This window comes from Malus domestica, chromosome 14, assembly GCF_042453785.1.
Source record: "Malus domestica chromosome 14, GDT2T_hap1".
Taxonomy (NCBI): domain Eukaryota; kingdom Viridiplantae; phylum Streptophyta; class Magnoliopsida; order Rosales; family Rosaceae; genus Malus; species Malus domestica.
The window spans coordinates 19244214-19257966 of NC_091674.1; the positions used below are offsets into that span (position 1 = coordinate 19244214).

The 13753-nt window shown below is 35.4% G+C and overlaps 1 protein-coding gene across 1 annotated transcript; it reads left to right on the forward strand.

The window, feature by feature from the left end:
- Nucleotides 1–781: 781 nt before the first annotated feature.
- Nucleotides 782–4511, forward strand: LOC114820972 (ubiquitin-conjugating enzyme E2 10). The gene is made up of 5 exons (XM_029092400.2): nt 782–876; nt 1013–1085; nt 2668–2795; nt 3481–3585; nt 4166–4511. The coding sequence occupies exons 2-5, from the start codon at nt 1016–1018 to the stop codon at nt 4307–4309; spliced, it is 447 nt and encodes a 148-aa protein (XP_028948233.1). The 5' UTR covers nt 782–876; nt 1013–1015; the 3' UTR covers nt 4310–4511.
- Nucleotides 4512–13753: the final 9242 nt, after the last annotated feature.

Sequence of the window (13753 nt, forward strand, 5' to 3'; positions counted from 1 at the left end):
GAAAAAATAAAAATCATTTGTTCTATTCTCGTATATTGTCGTGTGTGTGGCGAGTGTATTTCACTTTAAAGAATATAAGTATTATATTCAATAGTAACTTTTCTGACCCTTTTATACCTATGGAGTAACAATTACATTGTAAATATTACACATAGTAACATATTAATCTTTGTTAATAAAGCAATCATACATGTTTACAATCACTTAAGGAAATCTTCGCATTTGAAATAAAGATGGATGAGCAACGCAAGAGTCTAAGACTGATCAAATTCGAGAGAAAATATGAAACCAATATGACCGTGACTTACGATTTTGGAAAAATTATAAAAACAAAAGAAATGACTAAGTTTTTTTTTAAATTATAATATTCGTACTAAACAATAGAAATGACTACTTAGAATAAAGCTCAAGACTTCACTACAACGACTTTTTAAAAAAAACAAAAACGATAAGATCAAAAATTTTGAAACTCAAAGTTATTGTTTTTCCATTTATTTAAAGTTTTATAACAATCACACTCAAAAACTTACCAATAATAAGGCTACGTAAAGCATGTATGGTAAAATGACATAAGTGTCATTTCCTTGGTTTAATATATAAGGGTGTGCTATCCACACATCCCATTTTATTTTTCCCACACTCTTTAATAATTTATGTCCGTTGATCTTCTTCAATTCATCCGATCTGACGGCCGAAAATTAAAAAGATGTGTGAGAAGTAAAATTAGATGTGGATATTACATCCCTAATATATAAACTGATTTTGAGTGGTGGTTTAAAGACCTACCCACCTTGTAATAAAAACTCATAAGACCTAAAATCCAAAAACACATAAAATCAGAATCAATAAAAAGCAGGGGGGTCTCTGAAGGTCAAGGTAGCCCCCCCTCTCTCTCTCTCTCTCCTCTCTCTCTCTATTTGCATAAATTAAATTTGGGGTTTTTTGATCCGAGCTGCTTTGATCATCTAGGGTTTGTTTGCTTGCTTGTTTGTTTGAATTTTTGTTTGTGAAGGTGATGGCGTCGAAACGGATCCTGAAGGAGCTCAAGGACCTCCAGAAAGATCCTCCTACTTCTTGCAGCGCTGGTACCTCCACTTTCGAACCCGATCTGATTCCTTTTGATGTTGCTTTTGATTTTTTGCAAGCTGATAAAGTTTCGATTTTTTGTTTTGGGTAGGTTTTGGTATGAGCCCCATCTGATTTGTCCTTCGATTGATGCATGTTTTTGAAATTTTGTTTGATTTAACTCAAACCAGTAAATCTGTGCAAAAAGCAGCAGTCTTTCACAGACCTGTGATCGTTTTATCTCATGCCGAATTTTGTATTTGTCGAAAATCGAATGAAATTGTATTTGTTTTCGGAAATATGGTACCTGAATTGCATTGTTAAGAACTATTGGAGAATATAGAAGAAGGTATAGGATACTGAAGATGCTGTTGTGTGGTAGTTGTTACTTGTTACCCATATACCCATTTCCCTGCCCTACCTGCTATAACGAATTGGGCAATAGATGACCCGTCTAGCATCTTGCTTATAAATTGGTGATTTCCAATTTAACAAGGTCATAAATCTGTAGCAGTGGTTTGTAAGGACCCACTTAACATCCAAAAGGGAAACCTTTACAATTTTTGGGTGGGATTTTTGTTACTCTTATGCTTGTCTTTGGTCGCAGGGTGCCAGGGGCTGAGTTGTGAGACATTAATGTTGTTAGAAAGCCTAAAGAAAGTGGGAGGTTAGGGCACTCAAAGAAGTTGGCTGGTAATTTGAAGTTGGAATTATGTTGAGTATTTGTTTTGGGGTTTCTTATGGAGTTAAGTATTGCTTTGGTAGAGCAGTTATTGCATGGTTCCTTGGTAGGCGATTGAGTCTTTTCTTGGGGTGTCTCGAGTATTGTTTTGGGGTTTTTTGTTTGGCACTTTATCGCTAGATTCTCTGAAATGACATTACTCTGAAAATGAAGTATAAACTGCTTTATCTTTCTTCTCTTAGTAAATTTCCCCTTTGTGACAATGTCTATTGCATGTATAGAATTATAGATATTTCTTCCCTTCTTTGAGCTGGATATATGCTATAAATAGAATAGACCTAAACCTACCCATCCTAACAATTGGTTTAGGTTGAGTATGGGCCTAAGATATAACCGGAAGCTATTAGTTAATCCCGGATATGACTCACCCTAAACTACCCCATTTCCACTTAAGTGCGATTATTCAACGGAACGGACTATAAACGCATATTCTTTTACTGGTCTACTTTGAAGATTGACAGTAACGTCTTACATATGGGTTATATTATAAATGATATTGGAGTTTCGAATGACTTAATTGTGGATGGATTGTTTTTGTGTTTCATCATTTGTATGAACTTCATTTTTGTCTTTGTTGTCATTATCATCCCACCCTGCAGTTTTAATCCACTTAATGGCTGCAAGAGTTCATTGTTTTGGGAGAATATGGACTAAGCTTCTCTCATTTATAGCCACAGCAGTCTATCTACCGTGATCACTGAAACTATGTGCAAGTGAATGGCAACTTTTGGCTGTTTTTTTTTTTTTTTTTTTTTTTTTGTGTTGAAAATTTACTGAAACTATACGATAAAGGACTCTTAATGACTTTGTTATTAGCAGATATTCAATTTGATTACCTTTGCTCTTATGTATATATTTAGGTCCAGTTGCAGAAGACATGTTCCACTGGCAGGCAACAATAATGGGTCCAGCTGACAGTCCTTATGCAGGTGGAGTGTTTCTTGTCACTATCCATTTTCCTCCAGACTATCCTTTCAAGCCACCCAAGGTACTTGCTGGCTTTCGATTAATTTCACATCAAATTGGTGTGCTGTTGCATGGTAGTTCTTTTCTTTATTGCTTTGCTGTTTTCATTCTCCTTTCAGCTTCCATGGGATCATAGTATCTAGGTGTCCAAGAGAGAGAGGAGTGTAAAAAAATCTGGAAACATTTCAATCCTATTCTTATACTACCTTGAGTACACACATATGATAACCAATTCAATTGAGGCTTGTGCCTTAGAAATATGACCACCATCTGTGCCACTATGCCTTGGTTGATTCTTATCGTTCCAACAATAATCAATTGATGCCTGATGCCAAATGTATTTTTCATATCCCGAATTGACAATTATTTCTTTTCTAGCATATCAAGTAATGAAGTAAATGGTCTCCTGCATTGAAGCGGTAACCAGTTTGCGTTACTACTTACTTTTCAGTACGTGGGACTCGACATGGTTCACATGTGGTGCTCCTTTGTTAAAATATGATGTAAGCTAATTAGCAAAGGGGCCTAAGCTTACCGACCTTTTAAGTCCTATTGTATATCTGCTTCCTTTTCAAAGTCAATGTGGTAATAGGCACACTAGCCAAAGTCCATGCATGAAAATTAGGAATCAAAATTGTAACAAATGACTAAGAAATTGTGAACTGTGCATATTGGTTATTTTCATGTTACTGTTATGTTTTGTGCAGGTTGCATTCAGGACAAAGGTGTTTCACCCTAATATCAACAGCAACGGTAGCATTTGCCTTGACATATTGAAAGAACAGTGGAGCCCTGCCCTGACCATATCCAAGGTAAATGCTTAATAACCGAAACAGGAATGCTTTCTTCACAAATTTGATTGTTCTACAGAAACTAGTTTCCCCAGTAGGAAAAGCAAGTCAGTAGCGATGAAACTTGGGTTTTTCTCATATGATCCTATGCCATAATTTTGGTGGACTCCGTTATTATTGCATGGCCCCTTATGATTTGTATATTTTTTGGTTTTTGATTTGCAATTGTAATTTCTTAAGTTTTACAAATTAAAATTTGCATGAAACATTAGAGCTCTATGAGGAACAAACAGCACAAGTCCTTTATTGGCCTTGTGACAAATAATCACTTATGCTAATTGTACCAAGAAATTCCCCAAGTGAATTACTCATTGATATTGGGGACCCGTTGTCTTTTTGAACTATTTTGATGCGATACGCTGTGGCTTTTGAATGGTTATGATGTTATGCATGGAACAGGAAACAAAGTTCGATCAGATGTGTCATACACATTGAAACTGGTTTGGCTGGAAATTTTTGATAACTGGCTATTATATTTGATGCAATACTTCATCCTTCATGTTACTGAAGCATATGCTCTGGTTTCACTTTTATTTTGCAGGTGTTGCTTTCGATCTGTTCATTGTTGACAGACCCAAACCCTGATGATCCTTTGGTGCCGGAGATTGCCCACATGTACAAGACTGACAAGAACAAGTATGAGACCACCGCAAGGAGCTGGACTCAGAAGTATGCTATGGGTTAGTCCGAGCGCTGCTAGGACCGTGTGACTGAGGGCTGCTTTCCCTGTGGCATTATGATCATCTGATCAGATGTATGAATGAATGTGTGATCGATGTGTTCTTCACATAAGCGGACCAAAAGGGAGAGTTTTCTGCCCTCGGAACACTATTGCTTTTGAATTGTTAATTTGTTATGCAAAATTGTTTATGAGACTTCGAAACCAATATCTCTCGTGTCGCCCAAAGAGCTGTTCAAATTGAACCATTTTTAGCTACTCCTTGAAACTAGTCGTATTGCTGTTTGCAAAGTACATTTTGACGCATGCAGAATTAACTCCTTGGAAGCACAACAAAAGTTTTATCATTGTGTGAAATTGTTTTTGTACCCCCAGGCCATGAGGAAGACTGGAGCTGAACGGACGTCACATGACGACGCCGGGTCCGGCTGAACCACCCAGATCAGCTTCTTTCATCAAGCAACACAGCCTAGCCTAACACGATGCGATTTGAAACCTCCAAAAAGAAGAAAACTCCTTTATCAGTATCGAACATGGATGTTTACTGTGTAGGACTGGTTCATTTTCTAGTGGGCTTCAAATGGGTTGGCCCAAATAACTATTTCAAACAAGTGTGGCTCTTCCAAGTACCGGGTATTCAAGCCTGTTCAAGACTGAAATGTCCCTTCACTTATTTTATGACATATGAAGTGCCCGCTCGAATATCTGACACTTTGAAAAAAAAATTCCTTCTTAAGGGATTCGGTGGGGTTTTTGTCTAAATGACTTGGGGGGGGTGTGTTCAATTGGGATTGTGAGGGATTTTAATTCTTTTAATGAATTTAGGGGGTATTTAATCACAATTTTAAGTGATTCTTTGAAATTCAAAGTGTATTCAATCATGATTTTAAGATAGCGTATTAAAATCCTTAGAAATCCGGGTGTATTCAATTGGAATTTTAAAAAAGTTTATAACATTTCAGGTATATTCAATTAGAAATTGATTTTAAAGAATTTGAAAATGTTGAGAAATTAGAGGGAATTAGAGAGATTTCGTAGTGTATTTTAAGCATCCACAAATCTCACTTCTTCCCATGAGATTTTGAGGGAATTGAATCAAAATTTTACATGAAATTTCTACAAATCAATTAAACTCTGTAAAATCCTTTAAAATATCTCATATTCCCAAATTGAATACACCCTCCTCAAAGGGTGAGTTGATTTTTAATAAAAGGAGACCTAGATACCCCAACAGTCAAATTTATTTTTTGGGATTAATATGGATGTTATGAGCAATTTTTGTTTTTTTTATTACCAAAAAAATTAACCTCTTTGTTTTTTGTTGGGTAAGTGAAAAGTTTACTAGTTAGTACCTAATGCGAGCACAGTTATAATCGTTAGATCAACAAGTTTATCATGGAGAGATTTTTCAGTGTGATCGGCGTACAGGATGGTACACCACGTGTTTTTATGTAAGTGGTGAAAATTTTTATTTTTTAAGTTATTAATTTTTTAACACACATATCCCATAATTTATATAGTAACACGTGTATCATTCCGTGTACTGGTCACATTGAAAAATCTCTCCACCATGAGTTACGACTTACAGCGATCAACTGAGCTGTGTTCCTATAAAAGTACGAACTCGTAATGAAGATGCACCTTAACCTGAAATTGGTAATGCATGCATGCTTTTCATTGAGTTTGAAGGGTTTTTCTAAGTATAATTTTTTCGATGTCTTATGTGTAAAAATAAATAATTTTCTTATATGAAGTTATGGCACTTTTTTTTACGTCGCCCCGGACCTCAAAAATCTCTGGACCGGCCCTACTCGTAATGAAGATGCACCTTAACCTGAAATTGGTAAAGCATGCATGCTTTTCATTGTATTTTTTTTTTAAAACGCTTTTCATTGTAATTGGATGGTATGGCTTTTACATTGTATTTTTTTTTAAAACGCTTTTCATTGTAATTGGATGGTATGATTGGGTGGGCAGGCCACTTCAATTTTTGTGGCCTTTACAACTTCAAGCAACTATTTGAGTTTAGAGGTCCCCTCTATTTCGTTGATCCTGCAAAATCTTATGAACAGTGACACTAGCTGTTCATGTGCCACTGCCAGCCAACCAAAACCCTAGTGAGACAGTGCAAAGTAACTAGGACAGTGACTTGCAGATGCACCGCCAATAACGACGAAATCTAAAATTTTAACATTTGATGATCCTAATATAAAACAAATTGATGATGATTTTCACTTGTAATATTGTTCTTTTCTACATGTCAATTAATCGAAAATAAAAAACCATATCAATTGATGATGCTAAATAAATAAATATATACAGCCCTTTAATAAGGAAAGGGATTCCTATTTTTTTTTTTTAAATGAGGACAATCTCTTGACCGTTAGATTTGGCTTTAATAAAATTATATTGTTGAGATTAAATTACAGGCCACAAAATCTCAACCACATAATTTCATTAAAGCCAAATCTAACGGTCAAGAGAGTGTCCTCATTAAAAAAATGAGGATTTCTTCCCTTAAAGGCTTCCTATATATATGTAAACTAACCTAACACATGATCCAAACAATATCAAAAACCCATAACAGCTAACAATAACTATAACCTAGAATGAATTTAACATCCTATATGATTAATTAAGATTAAAATAGAAAAACTTACTTAAATTTAGAAATTGGGGGATTAAGTGGTGGGAAGAGAAGTGAACTAGGTGGTGGTCGTGGTGGCAGGGGGATTCGTTGGATGGGGATAGCCAATTAGGGAATTGGGAAAGTGAATGAAATGGGAATGGGAAAAGTGAAGTCGGAGGTCTGGGGTTGAGGAAATAGTTGTTCGAACCTCTCTTTCTTTTTTTTGAATAAAAAAGGGTGAGGCTCTCACATTGCTTAATAAGATGGGTGAGTTTTATTTTTTTATTTTTAAATAACTTGACTCAAAACGTCTTTTTGGCCGAGTAATTAAAAAGAGCAGTCTTCTTCTCTTGATTTGCAGAACCTGTAGTGCAGTCGTCGTTGCTATTCTCCTCCATCACATGCCCAGACATGGGTGGTCCTCGGAAGTCTTCACAACTACTTATCCGGGCTTCCGGGTGGTTTTGAGACCACTTAGGTCCCTTAATAGATCCCCCGTGACTGTCCATAGTATTCCATTATAACATAATGCAATATTATTTGTGAATTTATCTCTACGTGACATTGCATTATAAACTGAAACGTCATGTGATGGAAAATTCATTCCATAACTACAGTGGTAAGATTAGAAAATTACCCAATAACTAGAGTGGTAAGATTAAAAAATTATCCAGATTTCAAATCTAGTTAACTGATGCATCAACCCTTTTTAGCGGCGAGTATGAAATCAAGTGGGTGAATAAAACATCACTCGAATTCAAATTGTGTAAATATTTCCTGCTCATAAATTGCAACACGTTGCATATCAGTTTTGCACACAAAATGACAATTCTGCCTTTGGAAAAAATGTCGGCCTACAATCCCTTCGAGACGTCCTCCAGGACCTACAACCCTACAACTTTGTCTTTTAACTATAGTCGTTTTCCCATATTTAACCAATTTGAACAGAGATTAATTTTTTTTGCACTCAAAATATGTGTGACTTGTCATTGTTTGACACATATAATGTTTATGATAAGAAAATAAAAAAAAGTTAAGTTTATAAATATGTGTCAGTTAAACACAATGACTCTAAAAAAACACCCTCGTTTTAAGCGCAGAAGATTTGAAATATGTGGAGTTAACAATAAAAAATGAAATTGTTATTAGCACTTCAAAAATCTCATTCTACACTTCAAACTTTCAATATTATAAAAGAAAAATACACTTGTGAGAAGTATAAAATGAGATTTTTGAAGTGTCAATAACACTTCCTATAAAAAATCCAAATCTTTTTAGGGAGGGAGTATGATTCTGTCATCTCCTATTACCATCCCCTTTCATCTCATCCTCTCACTCTTTTTTTGTCTTATTTTATATGTAAAAACTTCAAAACAAGATGTAAATGTGGCGTAATTGCATCATTTAAATAGAAAGGGATAGAAGGGAAGAGAAATTAGGAGGGGAGAGAAAGAATCCTACTCCTTTAGAGCAACTCCAGCGAATGCTGGTTGCTCGGGCGACAGGGGAGGAGAAAGGGCCTGAGGGCCGGTGGGAGCAGCTCCAGCGAGGAAGGGCCCGAGTGAGGGTGGGAGGCCGAGCGAAGGGGGGGTGGGGAGTCGACGGGCCTGTGGCCCGAGTGCTTTGCAATTTTTTATATTTTTTGTGTCAGAAAGAGAGAGAGAGAGAGAGAGAGAAAGAGGTTTTTTATTATTTAAACAAACAAAAAAAACTATTATTTTGATTGCTTATTGACAGGGGGAGGGTTCCAAGGGTGGAGATGTAAATGACAATTACTGTTCATTAATGGTAGTTATTATTCATTTAAGGCAGTTACTGTTTAATATGGTGGATTGAATAGTGGATTGCCAGGGAGAAGGGCTCCATGGGTGGAATTGCTCTTAGGGAGACATGCCCTACAAAAGGGCTAGAACCTAGGACCATGAGCCTAGAGAGAGAGGGATGCTTTGTTCTTCTGTCACTCTCGCTTTCCATCTCCAATTGCTATTTTTGGGCCCTTGTTTTCCTCTTTGTGGCGTTGAAAAGCCAACAAAGTGCTCCCACGGGATGGTTTGAGAGTGAAGTGCCTAAAAAAAAACATTCATGAAAAAAAGTTATGAGGGTTTTAGGTGTTTGGTAAACTAAAAAAAAAGGGCTTATTTTTTAAGCTGCTGTGAGAATAAGCTGAAATCAAAGGAAAAAACTGAAGCTGCTATTTGCAGCTTTGGAAAACTGGTTTTTTTTCAAAGCACACGGAGCTACAGTGCTTCTTTAATGAAAAGACCCACTATCAGACTGCTTTTTTTTTTTTCAAAAGCACTTTTACAAAAAAGTTTACCAAACACTCTGCTGATTTATTTCACAGCCACTTATTCTCATAGCACAACCGCTTATTCTCACAACAGTTTTTTTTCAAAGCACAACAATACCAAATCAGCCTTACATTAGGCCTTCTTTAAAATTTAAAAATAAAAAAATTGAAAAGGAAAGAGATTTGCTTTAAAAAAAATTATTCGAATTAATGGGTTAAAACTTAAAAGTTAAAACACGGATGTATTTTTCTTTATTTATAAGTAAGAGATTCTAGATTTGATTATTGTCAAAGACGAACTTGAACCGTATTATTACTAACACATTATGAGGTTAAGCTCACTCTCTTCTACTTAGTTTAGACAATATCATTTAAAAAAAAAACCATAGAGACAGCTTGAAGAACACCAGAAGCATCCAATGGACCTCAATGGTGGTCGTGCTAGTTCTGAACCAATCCTAGGACGACACTCTCATTTTCCTCTCTTACGTAGATCATGCATTGTTTTGTTTGGGAACACAATGAGAATTATTAGCGTGCATGTAGTCCAATATTTAAAAAAATAATTATTGAGTTCTTACCTATATACGTTTTGGGTTTGAAACACTTTTATTTGATAAATTATTCTAATAATTCCGAACTCTAAAAAAATTCCTTCCAAACAACTTAACCTTGTCAACTCTAAATCTTTATATCTTTGTCAAAGAGTACGGTAGCATTCAAGGAATAAATACGTCTTCTTGATTCAGGATAAATGTACTTACTTACAATTCCCCTCTCTTTAATAATAATTTTATTTTAAAAATGTGTGCTTTATGCTAAAGTGAATTAACCTCAGTAAACCGTTAATTAAGTGTGCTCATGTATTTCATTTATCATGTTGTTGAGCCATGTTCTCGAGGATTTCAAGGGGTTGCTGCAACGGATCATCGAAGGTGGTTCTACTCGCAGAGAAATACTAGCAACTTTAACATTTTCTTCTTTTTATTTTTCGGTTCTTATTTGTATCTTTCAATATTGTACAATGATTTCAATCATTTACATTTGATTTTGCTTTTTAAAGAATAATTTTAAAAAATCAACCAAACGTCCGTTGGCTTTAAAAACTACCAAGCCTACATGGCTCACATGCCAAATAATTGTGAAGTTTTCAAGAATCGTCTACACCGAGCTCAGTTGCTCCAATTATATTTGTGAAAGTATAAGTGTGCCGAATCGGTACCAGATTGTAAGGACACAAATACTCAAAAGAGATAAGTGTTTTTATCGTCAATGTGGAGATTCCTCGCTAAGAGACTTCAATAGATAGTCAACCAAACTAGGGGTAGTGTTGTTTCTACAAACTGAAAGGTGCTCCTCGATCACTTGACTCTACGGCTCTAGTGCTGTTTCTATAAGCTTTTAAGATGTCGTTGGTTATCAACCACATACTTCTTGCACGATGCGATTTGAAACCTCCAAAAAGAAGAAAACTCGAACATGGATGTGTACTGTGTAGGACTGGTTCATTTTCTAGTGGGCTTCAAATGGGTTGGCCCAAATAACCATTTCAAACAAGTGTGGCTCTTCCAAGTACCGGGTATTCAAGCCTGTTCAAGACTGAAATGTCTCCCTTCACTTATTTTATGACATATGAAGTGCCCGCTCGAATATCCGGCACTTTGAAAAAAAAAAATTCCTTCTTAAGGGATTCGGTGGGTTTTTGTCTAAATGACTTAAGGGGTGTGTTCAATTGGGATTGTGAGTGATTTTAATTCTTTTAATGAATTTAGGGGTATTTAATCACAATTTTAAGTGATTCTTTGAAATTCAAAGTGTATTCAATCATGATTTTAAGATAGCATATTAAAATCCTTAGAAATCCGGGTGTATTCAATTGGAATTTTAAAGAAGTTTATAACATTCCAGGTATATTCAATTAGAAATTGATTTTAAAGAATTTGAAAATGTTGAGAAATTGGAGAGATTTCGTAGTGTATTTTAAGCATCCACAAATATCATTTCTTCCCATGAGATTTTGAGGGAATTGAATCAAAATTTTACATGAAATCTTTACAAATCAATTAAACTCTGTAAAATCCTTTAAAATATCTCATATTCCCAAATTGAATACACCCTTCTCAAGGGGTGAGTTGATTTTTAATAAAAGGAGACCTAGATATCCCAACAGTCAAATTTATTTTTTGGGATTAATATGGATGTTATCAGCAATTTTTGTTTTTTTTTATTACCAAAAAAATTAACCTCTTTGTTTTTTGTTGGGTAAGTGAAAAGTTTACTAGTTAGTACCTAATGCGAGCGCAGTTATAATCGTTAGATCAACAAGTTCACCGTGGAGAGATTTTTCAATGTGATCGGCATACATGATGGTACACCACGTGTTTTTATGTAAGTGGTGAGAAATTTTATTTTTTAACATACATATCTCATAATTTATATAGTGACACGTGGTGTATTATTCCGTATGCCGATCACACTGAAAAATCTCTCCACCATGAGTTACGACTTACAGCAATCAACTGAGCTGTGTTCCTATAAAAGTACGAACTCGTAATGAAGATGCACCTTAACCTGAAATTGGTAATGCATGCATGCTTTTCATTGTATTTTTTTTTTAAAACGCTTTTCATTGTAATTGGATGGTATGATTGGGTGGGCAGGCCACTTCAATTTTTGTGGCCTTTACAACTTCAAGCAACTATTTGAGTTTAGAGGTCCCCTCTATTTCGTTGATCCTGCAAAATCTTATGAACAGTGACACTAGCTGTTCATGTGCCACTGCCAGCCAAACCAAAACCCTAGTGAGACAGTGCAAAGTAACTAGGAAAGTGACTTGCAGATGCACCGCCAATAATGACGAAATCCAGAATTTTAACATTTGATGGTCATAATATAAAATAAATTGATGATGATTTTCACTTGTAATATTGTCCTTTTCTACATGTCAATTAATCGAAAATAAAAAACTATATCAATTGATGATGCTAAATAAATAAATATATACATGTTCTTTAATAAGGAAAGGGATTCCCATTTTTCAAAAAAAATTAGAACACCCTCTTGACTGTTAGATCTGGTTTTAATGAAATTCTGTGCTTAAGATTAAATCACAGGTCACAGAATCTCAACCACATAATTTCATTAAAACCAGATCTAACGGTCAGGAGAGTGTTCCTATTTTTTTTGAAAATGGGGATCCCTTCCCTTAAGGGCTCTCTCTCTCTCTCTCTCTCTCTCTCTCTCTCTCTCTCTCTCTCTCTCTCTCTCTATATATATATATATATATATGTAAATGTAAACTAACCTAACACATGATCCAAACAATATAAAAAACCCATAACAGTTAACAATAACTATAACCTAGGATGAATTTAACATCCTATATGATTAATTTAGATTAAAATAGAAAAACTTACTTAAATTTAGAAATTGGGGGATTAAGTGGTGGTGGTGGAGAGTAGAGGTGGTGGCATGGGGATTCGTTGGATGGGGATAGCCAATTAAGGGAATTGGGAAAGTGAATGAGATGGGAATGGGAAAAGTGAAGTCGGAGGTCTGGGAATGAGGAAATAGTTGTTCGAACCTCTCTTTCTTTTTTTTAATAAAAAAGGGTGAGGCTCTCACATTGCTTAATAAGATGGGTGAGTTTTATTTTTTTTGTATTTTTAAATGACTTGACTCAAAACAACGTCGTTTTGGCCGAGTGATTAAAAAGAGCAGTCTTCTTCTCCTAATTTGCAGAACCTGAAGTGTAGTCGTCGTTGCTATTCTCCTCCATCACATGCCCAGACATGGGTGGTCCTTGGAAGTCTTCACAACTACTTATCCGGGCTTTCGGATGATTTTAAGACCACTTAGGTCCCTTAATAGATCCCCTGTGACTGTCCATAGTATTCCAGTATAATATAATGCAATATTATTTGTGAATTTATCTCTATGTGACATTGCATTATAAACCGAAACGTCATGTGATGGAAAATTCATTCCATAACTAGAGTGGTAAGATTAAAAATTTATCCAAATTTAAAATCTAATTAACTGATGCATCAACCTTTTTTAGCGGCGAGTATGAAATCAAGTGGGTGAATAAAACATCACTCGAATTCAAATTGTGTAAATATTTTCTGCTCATAAATTGCAACACGTTGCATATCAGTTTTGCACACAAAATGACAATTCTGCCTTTGGAAGAAATGTAGGCCTACAATCCCTTCGAGACGTCCTCCAGGCAGGCCTGGCTCAGGCCCAGTACGGGCAGGGCAATCGTTCGGGACCCAATAAATTTGGAGGCATCAAAATTATTAGGGTGATATATTTATATATGTTTTTATAAGAGTATAAATTTATAAAATTTGGTTTAGTGACAAAGAAATTTAATTAGAACTGGTGGCATTGTTGTTTAAAATGAATGAGGAGATCTTAGGTTCAAAACACCATGTGTGCTTATTTACATTCCAATTTTAAAAAATTTCGTTTCATAACAGTATAAATTTATAAAATTTGGCTAAATGATCAAAAAGTTTAATTAGAA